The sequence below is a fragment of the Chelonia mydas genome, chromosome 10 (assembly GCF_015237465.2).
Source record: "Chelonia mydas isolate rCheMyd1 chromosome 10, rCheMyd1.pri.v2, whole genome shotgun sequence".
NCBI classification, from domain to species: domain Eukaryota; kingdom Metazoa; phylum Chordata; order Testudines; family Cheloniidae; genus Chelonia; species Chelonia mydas.
This window is the reverse complement of record NC_051250.2, coordinates 65052263-65072623: the sequence shown is the minus strand read 5'-3', so window position 1 is coordinate 65072623 and position 20361 is coordinate 65052263. Positions and strand designations below refer to the sequence as shown.

General features: G+C 42.3%; 1 protein-coding gene across 16 annotated transcripts in view; it reads left to right on the top strand.

Annotated features, from left to right (window-relative positions):
• USP8 (ubiquitin specific peptidase 8) overlaps positions 1 to 20361 on the top strand; it is a 45257-nt gene that overhangs the window by 5264 nt on the left and 19632 nt on the right. For 5 of the 16 annotated variants that reach the window (XM_043523979.1, XM_043523973.1, XM_043523976.1 and 2 more), the window contains exons 2-5: positions 15785 to 15961; positions 16824 to 16968; positions 17692 to 17777; positions 19887 to 20034. In XM_043523979.1, the coding sequence (XP_043379914.1) occupies positions 15858 to 15961; positions 16824 to 16968; positions 17692 to 17777; positions 19887 to 20034 (483 nt within the window). In that variant the 5' untranslated portion in view covers positions 15785 to 15857. Of the gene's footprint in view, positions 1 to 2345; positions 2760 to 10111; positions 10178 to 11162; positions 12877 to 15784; positions 15962 to 16823; positions 16969 to 17691; positions 17778 to 19886; positions 20035 to 20361 lie in introns of those variants that run through there. The other 11 variants (XM_043523975.1, XM_043523969.1, XM_007066819.4 and 8 more) reach the window with 5 other exon arrangements.

The following is a 20361-nucleotide window of genomic DNA, read 5'->3' as shown; positions in this document are numbered from 1 at the left end:
GGATAGGTTCCTGGGTTAGTGTTTTTGGTGTGTGGTTGCTGGAGAGTATTTGCTTCAGGTTATGGGGGCTGTCTGTAAGCGAGGACTGGTCTGTCTCCCAAGATCTGTGAGAGTGAGGGATCATTTTTCAGGATAGGTTGTAAATCTGTGATGATGCGCTGGAGAGGTTTTAGTTGGGGGCTGAAGGTGACAGCTACATTCATGCAATTTCCCCACCCAGATGTGGCCCTCAGGCCAAAAAGTTTGCCTACCCCTGGACTAAACTGACAGAGGTGGATTACTGTTTTGTGGGGCCCTGGGCCAGAGCAAGTGGGTGCTCCTGCCGGGGAGCAGGGTCGGGGCGTGGGGGCTAGCCCAGCTCCACCCACCCAGCACTCCTGCTGCGGAGTGGGGTCGGGGCGCAGGGGTTTGCCCCACTCCCCAGCAGGAGCGCCGGGCAGGTGGGTGGAGTTGGTCTGGATGCGGGGCACCCATTTTTCTGCCCTCCCCCCCATTGGCCAGGGCCCCACTGGCCCAGGGGCTAATCCGCCACTGTTAGACTAGATATGTTTTTCTCATTACTCCACTTTGGACAACAGTTAGCATGATATTTATCATTTATTTCCACGCAGGGGGCTTACCCTGGTGGGCCGTGGGCCAAAGGTTGCTGATCCCTGGGCTATCTTATTGTACACAAAAGGTTTTAATTTTCTCTGAACATTATTTGAAAATGCAATATTAAAAGTACTCAGTTATATACTAAGGCATGCAATCAAAATGTATATTGAATTCTCCTCAGATGACCAGTGAAGAATTGCTTCTGTGTAGGGGAACTCTCTATGAGCAGAAAGCTGGCAGAGGCATCTCGGGCCTCTACTACCTCCTATGACAGCTGCATGCCCACCCAGACATGGGAGGAGAAATGGGAACTTGGGATAGTTGATTTCTCTTAGGCCTTTCTTCCACTGATATAAGGTCCCTGGGGAACTTTATGCCAGCGCTGTACGTTACAGCTGCTCCCCTGCAGCTCTAACTTGCAGTGGGGCCAGGCTGAGCCCCCCATGCTTGGAAAGAGTGGAGAATCATTTCAGTGTTTTAATAGCCATATACACAACGAAGCCAATATATCTACACACACTTAACTTCCTTCTTTGGTAGGCATGAGGCCTTGCAAAGTAATAAGGACTACAAAGTGCACAGAAGCATAAACAGCAGGCAGCGGTGGTGAGACTTCAATTCATGGTATCCTGGCTCTAAGATCAATGCATCTTCCCCTATGGTAAAGGGTGTTGTGATTGGGGGGTTTCCTCTCCTTACCTCTACACCCACAATTGCCTGATTTGTCACTGCAGAACAGGTGGCCCACTTCAATTCAGCTGAAATGCTGGATGTCCCAGAAAAATGGTACATTTTAAAGCACTGTCTTTTAGCTATTTTGCTCTGGGGACATAAGCAGCTGGCAAACCAGGTGAAATAGCTACCAGGGGATTCCCCCTTTGAAGGGGAACCCCTGAATGGTGACCAGAGTGCTCTAGCAATCCTGGATTGCCAACCAAATTAGAGAGTACAAAGGTGGCATAAGGCATAAAACGACCTTTGCCCCCACGCCTTCTCAATTGCACTAAATGTATCCTCATGGATGAAAAGCTAGCCCAAAGAATCCAATTTGTGGTAGCTGACTTTTCTTGAGGTGGTCTACTGATTTCTCCCTCCCCCCACCCATTGCAGCATCAGTGACAGACCACAAGCATGAGCAGGCTTAGGCAGCTGTGCTAGGGCAGCAGGCGTGAAACAAAATTGTTGCATATATAAAAGCTCACACAAGGAGTGATGTAATTCACTGTAATTCAGAAGTCCAAGTTGGCAATACAGTCAAAGTATCCTGACTCCTAGTGCCCAGCTCTGACCGAACTCCCTCTATATGTCTACACTGCACATTATGCCCATGTCTGCGTGACCTGGGCTTGTGAACTTGGTGTTTACAAGACAATGTTCGTGTGTCCACAGTGCATTGCAAAGGGTTTACAATTGCTAGACCTGGGTCTCACAGCTGTGCTAACACGTCCATATTGTACTACACAGACCTTCTGACTCAAGTCTATGGCTTGACCTGTGTCCACACTGAAAAATGACAAGGTTCAGACTTGAGTCACAGTTGGACTCAGGCTCTGACACACTCCTCTAGCAGGGTCCTTGGTGGATCCTGAGGGCTTCCTAAGTCAAGCTGGACTGATTTGTGTATGGACAGAAGGGGGCTTTGTGCTCAAACCTGAGTCATGGACAACTTAGTGTGCAGTGTAAACATACACACACACACACCCCCAAGGCTGGAATCCTGAGTCCTAGTGCCCAGTTCTGACCACGCTTCTGCCTACAGCCTGCTACAAGGCCCGGATCATTGGGCTAGAGCCTGACTCACTCCGCCACACGCCTTCCCACAGCCTTGCGCAGAGCCCAGGCCTCCTGACTCCAGCTCTCCAGATCAGCGCACGCTCCTTCGCACACGGCCTAGGTTCGCATCCCAGGGTCCCGACGCCGGTACCTGGCTGGTTCACGTGCCCCCACCTTAGCCCGGCAGTGTCTACCCGGCCCAGGGGGACGTGCCCTGGCTAGGCTGCGGGAGAGCGCCCGCCCTCGCAGGGGGAGCTTGGGGGCGGCGTGGGAGGAGCCCACCCGAGTTCCGCCTCAGCAGTTATGGCCGCGTAAAGTCTCCTCAGCGCTACTGCTCGGACATGGGCCTGTCCCGGGCCGGCAGCCTGAGGCAGCGAGTCTCCTCAGCGGTGAGTACGGATCCGGCCGGCCGCCTGGGCCTGGCCGCCGGGCTCGAGGGCAGAAAGAGAGTGAGAGGCCGGGATGGGAGACGGCCTCTTCCTCCGGCCGTAGAGCCGCTCGGGCTCGGCTGTGACGGCTGGCGGGGCTCCCTTCTCAGCAGCCGGGGGGCAGGTCCTGGCTGGGGGGCAGCCCATCCCGTACCCGGACGCCTGAGGCGATCCGAGGTCGGGGGCTGCCCGGGACAGTCGTGCGGGCTGGTGAGGGAGAGGGGCTCGGTGTGGGTGGATGGGGGACAGTGGGGCTGGTCGGGGAACAGGAGGAGAGAATGGCTGGAGGCTCTGCAGGACAGGATGGGGTGGTGGGGGTATTGGTTAGAGCGGGACACTGGTATCCAGGGCTTGGGGGGGGGGGGGGGTCCTGTTACTGACTGCCGGTAACTTGCTTGTGTGACCTTGTCACTTATCCTCTTCAGCCTCAGTTTACTAGTAGGTAAAATGGAAATGGCTGTAGGCACCTTCTCAGGTGGCTTAATATCTGTAAAGCACTGTAACAGCTTCAGGTGAAGTGTACTGTGGAAACAAGCTGTGATTTTATTTTGATAGTTTAACAAGCATTATGAATGTTTCATGCTGGGTGAAGTATGCAGATTCATAGTTTTGGGAGCTGTCATGGAGTGGTGTCTATTCTGGTGGGCTTAGGGTGCCCACAACTATATCAAAAGGAAACTGGTTAAAAACCAAAAATTAAAGTGGCCTTGTATTACCACTTCAGTGATTAAAAACCAAAACAACTTAAAAAAAAAGTTTACGTTTCTACCACTTATTCTATTTATTTATTTTTGGCATATCACGCAATTTGGATAAATATACAAGTTAACCAGTTTCACTTTCTGGTTCCCTTATTTCTACAGTAACTTGTTTGGATTGAATTACTTTTCACTGACCTTTTTTTAAAAAATTTTTAGAGTCACTAACTTTTTTAGTAGTTTGGTTTTGTAAACCATTGTTGTATACACAAATCTAACTTTCTGGCCTAAACTACCTGACAACATATATTAATCTAGCAGTCAAGTAAAGGGCTTCCTCAAAAGTGCTAGAGTGCTTTTGAACAGTTGATATGTATGAGCCCTGACCCTGCAATCTGAAGTCTTTTCATGGGGATCAGTGGGACTTTGCACTGAAGGACCATATACCCATGTGGAGTTCCATTGGAATCTGTGTGATTGCGTGACTGTCCCTAGAACTGTAAAACATTAATCTTGAAAATTTTAGGAGTAGATTCACAAATCTGATTCTAACAAAACAAGACATGCCAAGTGTGCAATACTTGGCATGTCAATCTAGGTCAAAAAGACAGCACAGAGGGAGTCATGTTGCAAGTAGCATATTCCATTATTTCCACTGGTTATTATAGTCACTGCTTACTCATATCCTCTGTAAATACAATCATGTTAATTAGCTAGGTAAAAGATCTTTTACATGTAGGTTATCTAGTCTAGAGTTTGGGGTTGGGGTAGGAGGAGTCCACGCGAGTTCCGCCTCAGCAACTATGGCCACATAGGGTCTCCTCAGCGCTACTGCTTGGAAATGGGCCTGCCCTGGGCCGGCAGCCTGAGGCAGTGAGTCCCCTCGGCGGTGAGTACAGACCCTATCCTCCTAACTCTGTCAGTGCAGAGTTGCCCAGTTATGCTTTAAATATTTCTGTTAGTAATACCTAAGCAAATTTTCTTGAGGTTTTGAGGTGAAGGGCCTGATCTTGGGATGTACTAAGTACCTGTATCTCCCATGGACATCCATTCCTTGGATCTCAGTACCTCTTGGGATCAAGATCTAGATTAACAATCCTCAGGTGTGGAATTGGAGTCCAGTGTAATGCTCCATCTCCAAATTAGTAAGTAAATAAATAAAATATAATGACTTGAGAGCCATTTTTACTGAAAGTTCTAAAAATTCATAATCAACCTAAAGTAGTCCAAAAAAAAAAAAAAACTAAAAGTGGATTCAAATATTGCACTGGTTCCTGAGTTGTCTTGCTGGTGTTTGTGGTTTTGCAATCTCACATTCCTTTCTTTAAAAAGTGTCTACTTTGTGGATGTGTGAAAAACCGAGACAAATGATTCTAAGATCCTTTGTGCTTTGGGTTGTGGAGGGGAGCAAGAGAGTAAAGAGGCAGAAGAGGAAATGGGCATGCCCTCACCTTCATAAGAGCAGAGCAACTCCAGGCACTCAGGTCTCTGCTGTGTTGGGGCCTAACAGCCACTCTGCCCAGCATGCTCTCCTCCTGACCTAGTGGAGATTTCACTTAAATTTTTAGATGCTAACATCTGTTTGAAAAATCAAGTAAAAATGCTTTTATTAGCAAATTGCTTTTGAACTGCACTGTCCACCTCTAGGGGAATTGGCACTGGTAGAGCAGGGATGGCTAAGACAGCATAACTTCTGGGGATGTTGTGCTACAATAGAGGAATCTTGTAGGAGCTAGTCAGTCTAGCACAGGGGTGGGCCCCCGGCTGGAGTGTCAGAGTGGGGCAAACCCTGGACCCCACTCCCCAGTAGGAGCTCAAGGGCTGGATTAAAATGTCTGAAGAGCTGGATGTGGCCCCCGGGCCGTACTTTGCCCACCCCTGGTCTAGCAGATGTTCTGACATCTGCCAAATGGAGGCCAACGTCCTCCTTGGATGCTGAGTATCGCTCCCTGTCTCATTGAAAGGAACTTTTGGGGAACATCAGTGAAGTGAACCTTGTAGAGTTTCTAGAGGGTGTCTCAGCCATGCTTGGCCTTTACCATTGAAGCCAAGGATAGGATCTGGCCTTTTAGTTTTAGTGGACTTTAAGTCACCTGGTTAAATCAAAATTCTGTTTCCTGATCATAACAGATTAAATGCTATTTACAAAATGAAGTGAAAACGGTATTCTGTGAAAATGTTTGTTTACAAAGAAGTCCCATGTCTTTCCCAGTTAACTAGCCCCCTAGTTTTTGCAGTATTCAGGTGACAGTAGCTCAGGTAAATATTTTTTAAAAAGGGAGTGTTACTTGCATTAAATATTAAAAAAGGATCAATACAGCTCCTGTATATATTATTTTAAATTCAGTTTTACTCTGCCCCTAAATTTTCAATATGCTGCAGTAACAACAACGCAGAACTGCATTGTCAAAGTTGAAAGAGGGAAGTTTTAGCAAGTAGAGGCCCAATCCTAAAAGACATTCACATGTTTAACTTTACTGCTGGGAATAATCCCTTTGAAATCATTGGAACTACTCATGGTAGTAAAGTTAGGTACATGTGTAAATCTATGCAGGACTGGGGCCTAGGTAGGCTCTTGGCACTGGGTATGACATTGGTGTGGGGTGGGATAAACAAACACTAATTGGATAACTGATTAAGATGACAAGCAATTAAATAGTTGATATGGACACTTGTTTTTCTTCAGTGTTAACACTTATAATAAGTAGAGTAGTTTACAGCCCTTAGATCTATTGTTTCATGCTGTCTGCAGACTCAGGAAGACACTTCATTGATTTAAGTCTAGTCTACATTCAGAGGGTTTTGCTGGTTTAACTATATCGGCGTAGTTAAATCAGCAAAAGCCTTCTAGTGTAGATGCAGATTATTGGTATTAGAGTGTTTATGCTGCTATCGCTTATACTTTTATCATATCTCTGTTGACAAATAAAAGTCACACCCCTTACCGACATAACTATGCCTGCAAAACTTTAGAGTGGTAGTACTGTTGATGTAATATTCTTAGACTTCTACAAGACATTTGACTTGGTACAGCATGACATTTTAAATAAAAATCTAGAATATAAAATTAACATTGCACACATTAAATGAATTAAAAACTGACTAATTGATACGTCTCAGTGTAACTGTAAACAGGGAATCATCATCTAGTGGGTATGTTTCCAGGGATTCCTGCAGGGATTGGTTCTTGGCCCTGCACTATTTAACATTTTAATCAATACTCTGGAAGAAAACATAAAATCATCACTAATAAAGTACGTAAATGACACAAATTGCGGGAGTGGTAAATAATGAAGAGGACAGGTGATGGATTCAGAGCAATCTGGATTGCTTGGTAAACTGAGTGCAAGCAAACAATATGTATTTTAATATGGCTAAATATATATATCTAGGAACAAAGAATGTAGCCCATACTTACAGGATGGTGGACTATCCCAGAAAGCAGTGATTCTGAAAAAGATTTAGGAGTTGAGGTGGTTAATTAGCTGAACATGAGTTCCCAGTGTGACGCTGTGGCCAAAAAAGGTCCTAATCATTATGCAATCCTGGGATGCATAAACAGGAATCTTGAGTAGGAGTAGAGAGGTTATTTTACGTCTGTATTTGGCACTGGTGCAATCACTGCTGGAATACTGCTGGAGTTCAGTTCTGGTGCCCACAAATTTAGAAGGATGTTGATAAGTCAGAGGGTTCAGAAAAGAGCCACTGGGCTGATTAGAGGATTAGAAAACATGTTTTATAGTGATAGACTCAAAGAGCTCAGTCTATTTAGTTTAACAAAGAGAAGGTTAAGGGGTGACTTGACTACAGAATATAGTAAAAGCTGTATTATCCGACCCTGTATGAGCTGTGTTATCCGACCCACTGTATAAGTGTCTCACCACTTCCAATGACTTTGATTCATCTCATTCAGACTCCTACTGCACTAGTAATGTAGATTCATATTCATTTAGAATTCTGATTCTTAAGGAAAACACAACTTCACGGAGAAATTCAAGCCACATTTTATAAAATAGTCTAGGTCGGGAGTTTTCAAGCTTTCATGGTGGGCCACCCTCTTTCCCAGTCAATTGCATGGAGCACTTCCCTGCCCACTGCCAATCAAATAATATTTCTATGTTAAGAAGAGCAATTTTAGAAAACTAAGGTATTTTAGCTTCTTTTAATATGCTTTAGCAGCTTAAAAAATGGGGGCCCCCAGAATCAGCACTCTGTGACTGGCCACCTCTCTGGAGACCACCATAGAATACTACTTTGACCACGAGTAATCCATAGACTATAGTTTGGGAACCATTGGTCCAGAAAATTATGAAGGTGTCAGTCACAGTTACATACTTAGGGTTGAGTATTGCATTTATTGCAAAGCTAAGTTAGAAATTACAGTAGAAATCTTAGATGAATTTATGAAATCCACAATAAAGCCAAATGTTTATCATGATTGTGTCTGATAGCAAAAGTGTAATAAGTAATCTGTTGATTTCTTTTCAAAAAGAAAATTACAGTACTCCTACATTCTTTCCTTATTAATTTTATATTTAGTGCCGTAGCATCTGGAGCACCAGTCTTAAACCAGTGCCCCATGTAGAGATAGTCAAAACCGTTAAGTGTTTGGCAACTAATTTACCCTTAACTACGAGTTTAGGTCGAATTTAGCAGCATTAGATCAATTTAACCCTACACCCGTCCACACGATGAAGCCATTTTTGTTGACTTAAATGGCTCTTAAAATCGATTTCTATACTCCTCCCTGACAAGGGGATTAGTGCTGTAATCGACATCGCCTGGTCGAATTTGGGGTAGTGTGAATGCAATTCAATGGTATTGGCCTCCGGGAGCTATCCAGAGTGCTCCATTGTGACCGCTCTGGACATCACTTTCAACTCAGATGTACTAGCCAGGTACACAGGAAAAGGTACACAGGAAAAGCACCAGGAACTTTTGAATTTCATTTCCTGTTTGGCCAGCGTGGCGAGCTCATCAGCAGAGGTGACCATGCAGTCCCAGAATCGCAAAAGAGCTCCAGCATGGGCCGAATGGGAGGTACTGGATCTGATCGCTGTATGGGGAGACAAATCTGTGCTATCAGAACTCCGTTCCAAAAGACGAAATGCCAGTATATTTGAAAAAATCTCCAAGGGCATGATGCACAGCGGCTATAATAGGGACCCGCAGCAGTGCCGCGTGAAAATTAAGGAGCTCAGGCAAGCCTACCAAAGATGCAAACGGCCGCTCTGGGTCAGAGCCCCAGACATGCCGCTTCTATGATGAGCTGCATGCAATTCTAGGGGGTGCCTCTACAACTACCCCACCCCTGTCCGTGGACACCTGCAAGGGGGGAGTCTCATGCAACAGGGACGAGGATTTTGGGGAAGCCGGAGAAGGCACCTCTGGTGAGTGTACCTTTGTAAATATAATACATGGTTTAAAAGCAAGCGGGTTGAATGATTAATTTGCCCTGAAGATCTGGGATGCGTTTGCAGCCAGTATAGCTACTGGAAAAGTCTGTTAATGTGTCTGGGGATGGAGTGGAAATCCACCAGGGATGTTATTAAGGGGACATTCAGAAGCGCTATGTAACGTTAACAGCTTGGTTCACCTTGAAAGAGTCTACCCATTGTTCTCTAAAATGTGTCTTTTTAAATACTACTCTCCCTTTTTTTCCTCCCGCAGCTGCAAATGTTTCAATGCTCCCGCAATCAGCTCCGTCCCAGAGGCTAGCGCAGTTAAGGCGGCGAAAAAAAACCTGCACTCACAATGAAATGTTCTCTGAGCTCACGCAATCCTCCCGCACTGAAAGAGCTTAGCAGAATGCGTGGAGGCAAACAATGTCAGAGTCCAGGAAAGCAGAAAATGAATGTGAGGACAGGAGGGACGAGCAAGATGAGAGGTTGCGGGAGCACGAGGAGAGGTGGTGGCAACGTGATGAGAGGAGGCAGGATGCAATGCTGAGGCTACTGGGGGATCAAACTGATATGCTCTGGTGTCTGGTGGAGCTGCAGGAAAGGCAGCAGGAGTACAGACTGCCGCTGCAGCCACTGTGTAACCGCCCACCCTCCTCCCCAAGTTCCATAGCCTCCTCACCCAGACGCCCAAGAACGTGGGGGGCTGGCCTCCAGGCACCCAACACTCCACCCCAGAGGACTGTCCAAGCAACAGAAGGCTGGCATTCAATAAGTTTTGAAGTGCAGTGTGGTCTTGTCCTTCCCTCCTCCCCTTATTCACCACCTCACCCGGTGCTTCCCTCCTCCTCCACCCCTCCCGGGCTACCTTGGCAGTTATCCCCCTATTTGTGTGATTGAATTAATAAAGAATGCATGATTCTGAAACAACAATGACTTTATTGCCTCTGCAAGTGGTGATCGAAGTGGGGAGGGCGGTTGTCTTACAAGGAAGTAGAGTGAACCAAGAGGGCGGGTTTTGATCAAGGAGAAACAAACAGAACTGTCACACCATAGCCTGGCCAGTCATGAAACTGGTTTCCAAAGCGTCTCTGATGCGCAGCACGCCCTGCTGTGCACTTCTAATCGCCCTGGTGTCTGCCTGCGCATAATCAGTGGCCAAGAGATTTGTGTCAACCTCTCACCCCACCATAAACGTCTCCCCCTTGTCTCACAGATATTGTGGAGCACACAGCAAGCAGCAATCACAATGGGAATATTGGTTTCGCTGAGGTCTAACCAAGTGAGTAAACTGCGTGAGCGCGCTTTTAAACATCCAGATGCACACTCTACCACCATTCTGCACTTGCTCAGCCTATAGTTGAACAGCTCTTTACTACTGTCCAGGCTGCCTGTGTATGGCTTCATGAGCCATTGCATTAAGGGGTAGGCTGGGTCCCCAAGGATAACTATAGGCATTTCAACATCCCCAACAGTTATTTTCTGGTCTGGGAATAAAGTCCCTTCCTGCAGCTGTTCAAACAGACCAGAGTTCCTGAAGATGTGTGTGTCTTGTACCTTTCCTGGCCATCCCACATTGATGCTGGTGAAATGTCCCTTGTGATCCACCAGTGCTTGCAGCACCATTGAAAAGTACCCCTTGCGGTTTATGTACTGGCTGCCATGGTGGTCCGGTCCCAAGATAGAGCTGTGCGTCCTTCTATCGCCCCACCACAGTTAGGGAGTGCCATTGCAGCAAAGCCATCCACTATGACTTGCACATTTCCCAGAGTCACTACCCTTGATAGCAGCAGCTCAGTGATTGCATTGGCTACTTGGATCACAGCAACCCCCACAGTAGAATTGCCCACTCTAAATTGATTCCCGACTGACCGGTAGCTGTCTAGTGTTACAAGCTTCCAGAGGGCTATCGCCACTCGCTTGTGAACTGTGAGAGCTGCTCTCATCTTGGTATTCTTGCACTTCAGGGCAGGGGAAATCAAGTCTCAAAGTTCCATGAAAGTGCCCTTGTGCATGCGAAGGTTTTGTAGCCACTGGGAATTATCCCACACCTGCAACACTATGCGGTCACACCAGTCTGTGCTTGTTTCCCGGGCCCAGAATCAGCATTCCATGGCATGAGCCTGCCCCATTGCCACCAGGATGTCCAAATTGCCGGGGCCCGTAGTTTAAGAGAAGTCTGCTTCCATGTCCTCATCACTCTCGTCACCGCGCTGCCATCGCCTCCTCACCTGCTTTTGCATGTTCTGGTTCTGCACATACTGCAGGATAATGCACGAGGTGTTTACCATGCTCATAACTGCCACAGTGATCTGAGCGGGCTCCATGGTATGGCGTCTGCAGGAGAGCAGAGTTGCAGAGGAAGCAGTGGCTGACGACTGATGCCCTGAGGATAGATATTATAGAGAACGACGAGAGGACCTGCGAGGTGGATTCATGAGAGCAGAGTTGCAGTGGAAGCGGTGGAGGACAACGGTTAGCACCGCGCACATTTCCTGAGGAAGAACACGCGTACCTGGGAGCCCATGACAGACAACATGGAGAAATTCGCTATTGAGACCATAGCAGCAGAGCAGAGTTGCAGCGGAAGCGGTGGATGATGACAGTTAGCAGTCCTACTGCACTGTCTGCTGAAAGCAGTATGGCGTCCACACAGGAAAAAAGGCGCAAAATGATTGTCTGCCGTTACTTTCACGGAAGGAGGGGCGACTGATGACATGTCCCTAAAACCACCCATGACAATGTTTTTGGCCTATCAGGCATTGGGGAGCTTAACCCAGAATTCCAATGGGCCGCGGAGTCTGCGGGAACTGTGGGATAGCTACCTACAGTGCACCGCTCCGTAAGTCGATGCTAGCCACAGTAGTGAGGACGCAGTCCGCCGACTTAATGCGCTTATTGTGGACATACTATTTCTAAAATCAATTTCTAAAAATCAACTTCTATAATATCGACCTAATTTTGTAGTGTAGACATACCCTTAGAAAAATCTTGAAAAAAGATAAAGGGAGTGAAGAAACATTTCTGATAGGAAAAGAAAACTAAATCTAGCACTGTGTGTACATGGCATGATCTTGAGGCTCATAACCATAGCAGAAGAATAGTAAAATCTGGGAAGACATTCGCTTCACTACTGAGAAATTGTACATATGAATAAGTGGCTAGACTGCTACTTACCTTATTTTCTCATTTTAAAAAAAAAATCTTTAGAGTAATTTTGGACCAAATAGAACTATTTTTGGGAGATATTAGCATCTTTCCCATTTTACAAAATAATTGTCTGTTTTCCATATTGTTGTTTTTCTAGACTAGGGTCGTTTTCATACCAGTGTCAGAATACACACTTAAAGTTATAATACTCAGTTACCTGCTACTGCTAAGCGTTTCAGAGAACAAGTTATGGAGTACTTGTGGCACCTTAGAGACTAACCAGTTTATTTGAGCATAAGCTTTCGTGAGCTACAGCTCACTTCATTGGATGCAAAGTTATGTAACACATTGAACCTTGAAGATATATTTAGAAAGGACTTAAAGCTTCAGGGAAATGAAGTCTTTATTTACAGCCCTTAGAAAAAGACAGAAGCCAGCAAAGCCTGTCCTCTGAAGATGGATTGAACAAGTAATGTGAAAATCTTATTAAAAAGAGAATGAAATCTTCTCACGTAACTGCAGCATTACCCAAAATTTGCTTCACCCTATGCAGAAAAGGCTGTTACCTTGCAAGAAGTACTTTTGTGTGTGTGTGTGGTATCCAAACTTATCACATCCTTTCAAAGCAGTATTTTAAAAGTATTGAATATCTCTGCATCTTTGCATATGCCTTTTAGGGGAAGGTTCTTAATTCTGTATTTCACTTAAACTGTACATTTGATGGATTCTTAAATTTTGATGTCTTCAAATCAAAACTGGATGTCTTTGTGGAAGTTATGCTTTAGCCAATACAAATTATACTTAGTCAAACACAAATTGTTCAGAACCAGGGTAAGTGGGTGAAGTTTCCTGACCTCTATGCAGGAGTTCAGACTAGGTGATTTAATTAATCTTTCTGGCTTTAAACCCTGTGAATTTTTGTTGTTAGTGAAATGTGCTTGTTTGAGAACACAGGCATTTGAAGTCTTCCATTTATTCCCATCTGAGAATGAGGGGATAGTTCATTCTCCTTTCCCATGCAATCTTAGGCTCACTGCTAAGATTTATAATTGGGGCTTTTAACGTTGTTAGTTTTCTGATATAAGCATCTGACTACTAGGATATGGGCTGAGACCATCAACTAATTTCACATAGGCCATGAAACAGCCAGGTGTGGTAACTGCCATAGAGCTCTTTATATCACATGGTCAACAGAAATTGGGTGATTGTTATGATAACCAAGAGAAGTTAGGCTTTTAACTGGCTTATTACTCAATTTTGACAGTAGCCATTCCTAAATTATGGCTTCAAGTTTGAAGAGATAAGTAACAAAGCTTCTTCCTGATGTCAGACCTTGAGGTGTTAAGGTACGCCCTTAACTATATTAAAGATGCATTTAAACGTTGCTTCGGATGACTGTCAGATTATCAAATCAAGAGATAAAAGCAAGAATGTAAAATTACTTCTAAATTGTAATACTTAGCACAGAGCAATTTAGGAGATTTGTTTATTCCTTATACAGGGCTAACTGGTTTTCTCTTCTTGATACATTAGTCTGGGAGTAAAAATTAATAAGTAAGGGCAAGTTTTTAGACTGGCCCCTTGTGAACCAGTATTCTCTGTGGTTAAATTAGCAAATCAAGTCCCCATCCCCCCCTTCTTCTTGAGTAAAGAAAAGATACCCTTTTAAAAAAAAAGTATCGATTCGTATTTTCTCTCTCCATCAAAATTGAACAGTCTGATTCAATTCAAAATAAAACAAATAATAGTTACTGTAATATACTAATACCGGATAAGGTGGACACATGCAAGACGCCCAGATGTTATGCTGATGGCTGCCTGGAGGAATCTCCCATATGAAAAACATAAAAGCAATTATGTCTAAGCTAGTTATTAATACCTAGAGAGGTGTGGCAAAGATGTTGCCAATTTATGGATTATTGAGGCTTACCTTCTCTTGGCATGAGCGCTCTCTGCTACCTGTGTTTTGCTGGTCACGTTTCTTAGGTAATGTCTGTGTGCAGAGGTCAGCCATAAACAAGTCATAAATAATTATGCTTTTAAGATTATGAATACATAAAAGGTAGATTTCTTTCTGATATACATACTGGCTTTATCCTGCGAAGATTCATTTTAATGTAAAGTAGTTTTTCTTCTCCTAAATTTCAGAATTCCTTTCTCTCTCCTCCTGTTGTGCCATGGAGACATCAGATTGCTCCCTTCCCGATTATGTTCCTGGAATTATATTTTAATAACTCCATCATTTTTTGCGGGATTTATTTATATTCATCCAAAAATTCAAAAAATCTGTCTGGCATTGCTAACACACAAGACTAGTAACAGGACTCAAAGGCAATTAACATTTAAATGGTTAGATCCTAAACTTCTATGGTAGTGTTCCTCCTCTTCTGGCTGAGTATTAAAAGCTCAAGGCAATGCCAGACAAATTAACAAATCTGCTATTACAGATACAAATGTAAAAGTATGATAGCTTCCTGTAGTACATGACAATTTGTCTGTTTTTTAAATTAAAATGTTTAAATTTAAAATATTTTCTGTGTAATTTGGTATTAACATTTTATTTACCAGGTTACACTTAACACTATGAAAATAATATAGATACGTTTAAAAAAAAAAAAAAAGCGGTGACACAATTTTGTCAATTCTTTCCAGTTCTATAATTGACAGATTAGGCACTACAGTTCTGTTTCATAAATCAAAATATGCCAAATGATTCAGTTAAGTTCAAAACTGTTCTTTTACATTTAATTAGGTTTTTTTTATTGCATAATTTCCAGAGGGTTCTATTACTAATGAGCTCTTCATTTGAAGTTGAGCAAATCTGTATGTTAAGCTAATTAATCATATAGACTTATTGCATTTAAACTCTTTATGCTTCATGTTAAAACCTTGTGACAAAGTTCCTCCTCTATCTTGGTGGGTCCTGCGCTTATTGACAGATTTTGCTCGCCTCAGAGATTCACAGTAGCCCTCAGTTTGGCCACTTTCATGGGTCGAATCTGCCATTCACTCAGATAACCTCATCAATGGCCAGCATGGGGAAAAGGAGGGAGAACAATCCCCACAGTGTCTGCTGGTCCACCTAGTGGGTTGGGGGACAGGCCAGGGACCTTCCCCTCTGGTGGGATCCACGGTCCAAGTCAACTCCTCCTATATCAAATAGGGAGTTGGGGGGATGTGGGGAACCCGGGCCCGCCCTCTACTCTGGGTTCCAGCCCAGGGCCCTGTGGATCACAGCTGTCTATGGTGTTTTGTGTAACAGCTGTTTGACAGCTACAACTCCTTGGGCTACTTCCCCATGGCCTCCTCCCAACACCTTCTGTAACCTCACCAAAGGACCTTCCTCCTGATGCCAGATAGCATTTGTACTCCTCAGTCCTCCAGCAGCACACCCTCTCACTCTCCACTCCTTGCACGTACCTCACTAACTGGAGTGAGAGCCTTTTTAAACCAGCTGTCCTGATTAGCCTTAATTAATTCTAGCAGCTTCCCAATTGGCTACAGGTGTCGTAATTAGCCTGCCTGCCTTAATTAGTTCTAGAAAGTTCCTGAGTGTTCTGGAATAGTCCCTGTTATCTTACCCAGGGGAAAGGGACCTGCTTAACCTGGGGCTAATATATCTGTCTTCTATCACTCTCCTGTGGCCATCCAGCCCAACCCTGTCACAACCTATATTTTAAAAATCACTTGAGGACATTAACAGAATGTGTTCAATAATATCCTACCCTTCTGTTTTCAGAAAAACATCAATATTTAGAGACATTTAAAGAGCCATACTATCCTTGAAGGGATATAAGTAACCATACATTAACATGCCTGCTGGGGCTTCTGTACCTAAGGAACTGTACCTCTGTACTTCACTGAAAGATCTTAACAAGAAGACAGAAATAAAAGCAGAGAAGACCAGTACAAAAAAGTATGTGAATTTCCTTGTTTAATTGGCTTTGTATTGATTGTTCAAATTCCACAGCTAAGTAACAAGTGATGCAGTGTTTAGTACTTTTATATGCAGATAGTGATAATGTAAACCAGTTTTCTAAGTAAGAATTAACTCACTAAATAGCAATGCTGCACTTCTGACCAAATTCCAGCTCAGGTAATTGTGTTGTGTATATTAAATTCCCTCTTCAGTTTCAATTCGACAACGTAGCTTCCCTCAGTCCTGTGTAGTGTTGCTGTGGATTGTCAAACTAAATATGGAGAGATCATCCAAGAGATAATGTTTCAACAGTGAAGTGAACATGAGATCTGTGAAAGTTTTTAAAGTGCATTAGGATTCTTCGAGACAACAAGCAATATAAATGCAAGTTATTAACATCAGTTGAAAAATTCAGCCATCACGTGGGAATAGAAACAGCCTAACTTTGGAATTTGTAGACTGAATCTTCATGCACTTCATTGTATGTTTTCATAGGACTAGTGCTTTAGATAGAGAACCAGTCCACTCTGCATTCGAGAGAGAACTGGTTCCGAACAGGCCCTCTGTAGATGGGTTCTTGTTTGAAATGTTTTAAACTGCCAGTTTATTTATTACTGAATAATTAACGTACTGAAAATAAATGAGCACGCTAACAAACAATAATAGCAAAGAGAAATATAATTCAGTGGGAAAAAAGTAGCTGTGATTTATTTTCACCAATAAGCTTGGATTGTGATGCCGAAGGGCACAGAATGTGAACGTTTAAGTCAAGAGTTCATTACAAAACTAACTGTTCTTTTGAAAGGTAGGTCAACAATTGTGGTTTTTTTTTAATTGACCCTTTTCCTCCCATTTCAAGTTATGTGCAGAGTGCCCTTAAGATCTTCAAGGCAGCGGAGGAATGCAGATTGGACAGAGATGAAGAAAAGGCCTACGTCCTATATATGAAATATGTGACTGTATATAATCTTATTAAAAAAAGGCCTGATTTCAAGCAACAACAGGTATATATCTTTCCGACTGCATTTTTTATATTGACAGAAGTACTTCGAATCAGTGGTCATTACAGCTGAAGTTTTTAGGTGTCGTTGAAAGAATTACATGGATGTACATTACTGAAACAGTAATTTCAGTAAAGGAATTATATTTATTTAAATAAACTTTTGTAGCTTATGTTGAAAAGTGAGGCAATCTGTTATTGTAAGCCGCCTTAATTACTTTCAAATACAGTACACGTTGCTAATTACATCGGTATATAATCTACTGGACATCTAAATAGTGTGAGTCCCATTGCTATCTTTCCTGGTAAAGTGCTTTTCTGGTACAAAACTAAATTGATTATTATTTATTCCTTTAATTAAGATAACCTTAGTTAAAAAGTGGATAAATGTTTTTGTCTCTCCCAAACTTGTGACCAGAGCTTGTTAACATTATTACAATTAAATATTAACATACTTATGAATATTTGCCTTGTTTATATATAGTGTGGTATTTTTCTTAAAACATTGAAGAGAAGAATCTCTCACTTTATCTACAGAGCAACTATGGCAATAATATAAAATTACTTTTAGTTTTAGATAATTTTTTTCCTTCAGTAGGTAATCTTTAGTGTGCTGTAAACTAGGTGTTAAATGTTGTTCTTGGTAGCGTCTGCAGAAGTATTCTATCCTGTATGCACATTGTGCAGTATTAACTGTATGCTGGGGTGGTCCTTGTTGTTGTTTTAGGATTACTTTCATTCTATACTGGGACCTACAAACATAAAAAAAGCTATTGAAGAAGCTGAAAGACTCTCAGACAGTCTGAAACTGAGGTATGTGCAACATTTTTTACAAAGCAATATGTAAATATTGCTGAATATTTGAAATTTGTGCATCTGCTGCTGTAGTTTTGCCTTTTTTTGACATTGTTTGCAGTAGTTGCTGATACCTGTAATCCAGAGAGATTAAACTTTCTGATTGAGCCTTTTATTCAAACTAGATTTCATTTGCCATCATTCATCCCAGTCACTTCAAACCCATGTACTTAGATCTACCTAGTTTCTCTCTAACTTTTAATAAACAGAACTTTGTGCAACATCAACAAATGTCAGCTGCTGTTTTTCATTAATGTATACACAAATCAGAGCCTCCAATGAGAACCTCTCGATAATTGCTGTTAGTCACTCTATCACGAGTCCTTCCCTAGTGTTCTTTCCTGTCACGTGATCATATTAAGGCCAGGTGTATACCACGCGCACTTTGCCGGTATTCGTATACCAGTATATTCTACTGGGAAGTTGCTGCTGTACTTTTGCTCAAAGGCAGTGTTTTTGAAAGATTCTTTTTTGGTAGCTTATGGACTGTCTCAAAGGAACAAAGTGTGAGGGTTGATACAATGGCTAATTGTTTCAAGTGTATTGTGCAAATGTGTACTTGAGCAATTAAAATATGTATTGACATGTTTAGAGATACTTACAAAGAAAAAAGTGGCTCCTGTACAGTCACTTTACAATGAGTATATGAACCAATTTACTTTACTATTTTTCTGACATTTTTTTCCTGGAGAGTAATTAGTTACCAAATTTAAAACTCTGGGAGGTTCAGGTAGTAAAACACTATTTGCCTTGAAGTAAGAGAATTCCAATAGGGATAATCCAATTTGCACATCATAGAAGCAGTAGAAAAATTTGACTTAATTCATTTTGTAAAAATTGTATTCATATTTTTAAGTGATGGCTAGACCTTCAGTATTGCTGAGATTCAATACTTAAAAGCATGCTTAAGTCTCCCTTGAAGTTAAGGGGACTGAAGCGTGTGCTTATGTGCTGTCTCAAATAGGGATGCTTCCTAAATCAGTGCTTGTGTCACTAACTAGAAACTACATGGAAACATCAGATTGCAAACTTGCAGCCTCATCCCTGTGGAATGTCCATTATACTGATAGTGAACTAGTATGAGACAGGTACATTTGGCATCAGTGATGTAGTTTACTAATTGACTGTTCCTGATTTCACTTGGACAGTCCAGTGATTGAATTGATGACTTCCAAGTATTCCTAATTAGCTAACATCTCATTAAGGTAAATGGTCATTCATATGAGTCCTTGTTTACAATACTAGACCTATCTTTACAATGAGAGGCAAAAAACTTCTTTTTAAAAAAAAAAAAAAAAAATAGGGTAGGCCAAATGTCTTAAAAAAACAGGCACCTAAATAACTGACCTGATTTTTTTTTTCAGAAGTCCTGAGTATCCAGTAACTCTTACTGACTTTATTGGAACTCCAGCGTTTGAATTCTTGAACAATGACTGCTGGGTGCTCAAAACTGTTGAAAAAAAAATCAGTCCACTTATTTACGTACCTGATGCACGTAATTAGTTGTGATTTTTCTGATGCAGTCAGTCTTAAAAATATACTGAATAAAGACTAGGCTGAAGACTTCTCTGGCTGAGAAAATATAGAAAACTGTAAGCTCAGTTATTCTTACAGTAATTAGCTATTAGTGATACTGTTACTTATTAGATGCCAGACTAGATTTTCTTAGCAAAAATGTGCCCAGGGAGAATGACTAATACATTCTGGTGTCAACATTACTTAAATTTTATAAGTAAACCTTTACATATAGTTGTACTTTGTACAAATGCAGAAGAGGGTGGGAAATTTAACATTTTCAGTGATGCCAGAGCAGAAGTATTTTACATAAACAGCTGAGGTGGAGGGAAAGAAATTGTAAGCCGTGAGAAGGGCAGAGGACATCACTTGCACAGCAAAGCACAGAGAGGAATAATATCAAGCAGCTACTGAGGAAAATAGGAAGAATTTGGGAAGTCAAGAATAAGTGTTGTGAGACCTCAACATTTAAAACATTTGGGGAAAAAACTGCATAAAGCTACTTGAAGCCCAAGTTAAAATATTTTTTAAAACTGGACTTTTTCTTACTAGATATGAGGAAGCTGAAGTTCGGAAAAAGCTTGAAGAAAAAGAGAGACAAGAAGAGCAACAGAAAAAGCAAGAAGTAAAAGATGATGGAAAGGCTTTAGCCAAAAACGCTTCAGAAAATGCCATAGATTCCAAAGGACAAAACCAAAGGGTAATGGAGGGGAATGTTTACAGACATGCTAGTAAATCTGTAAATGCATGATGTTTAAATGAACACTTCATTAAATCAACTGTTAATACGAGGTCACTTATTTTATTGAAGAAACTGATTTAACTAGTAACGTTGCACCCATGACTAGATTGTTTACCTTGTAGAAAGTTAAACCTTACCATTTTAAGTTTACTTCTACCGTTTTTGGTAAAAGGCTTTATATTTTTTATGGCATAATATGAAACTTTTGAAAGATATAAATTTTTATTCAACATAATTTTTGTCATAGACCTTTGTGTACATATTTGATACCTGCAGAACCCACAG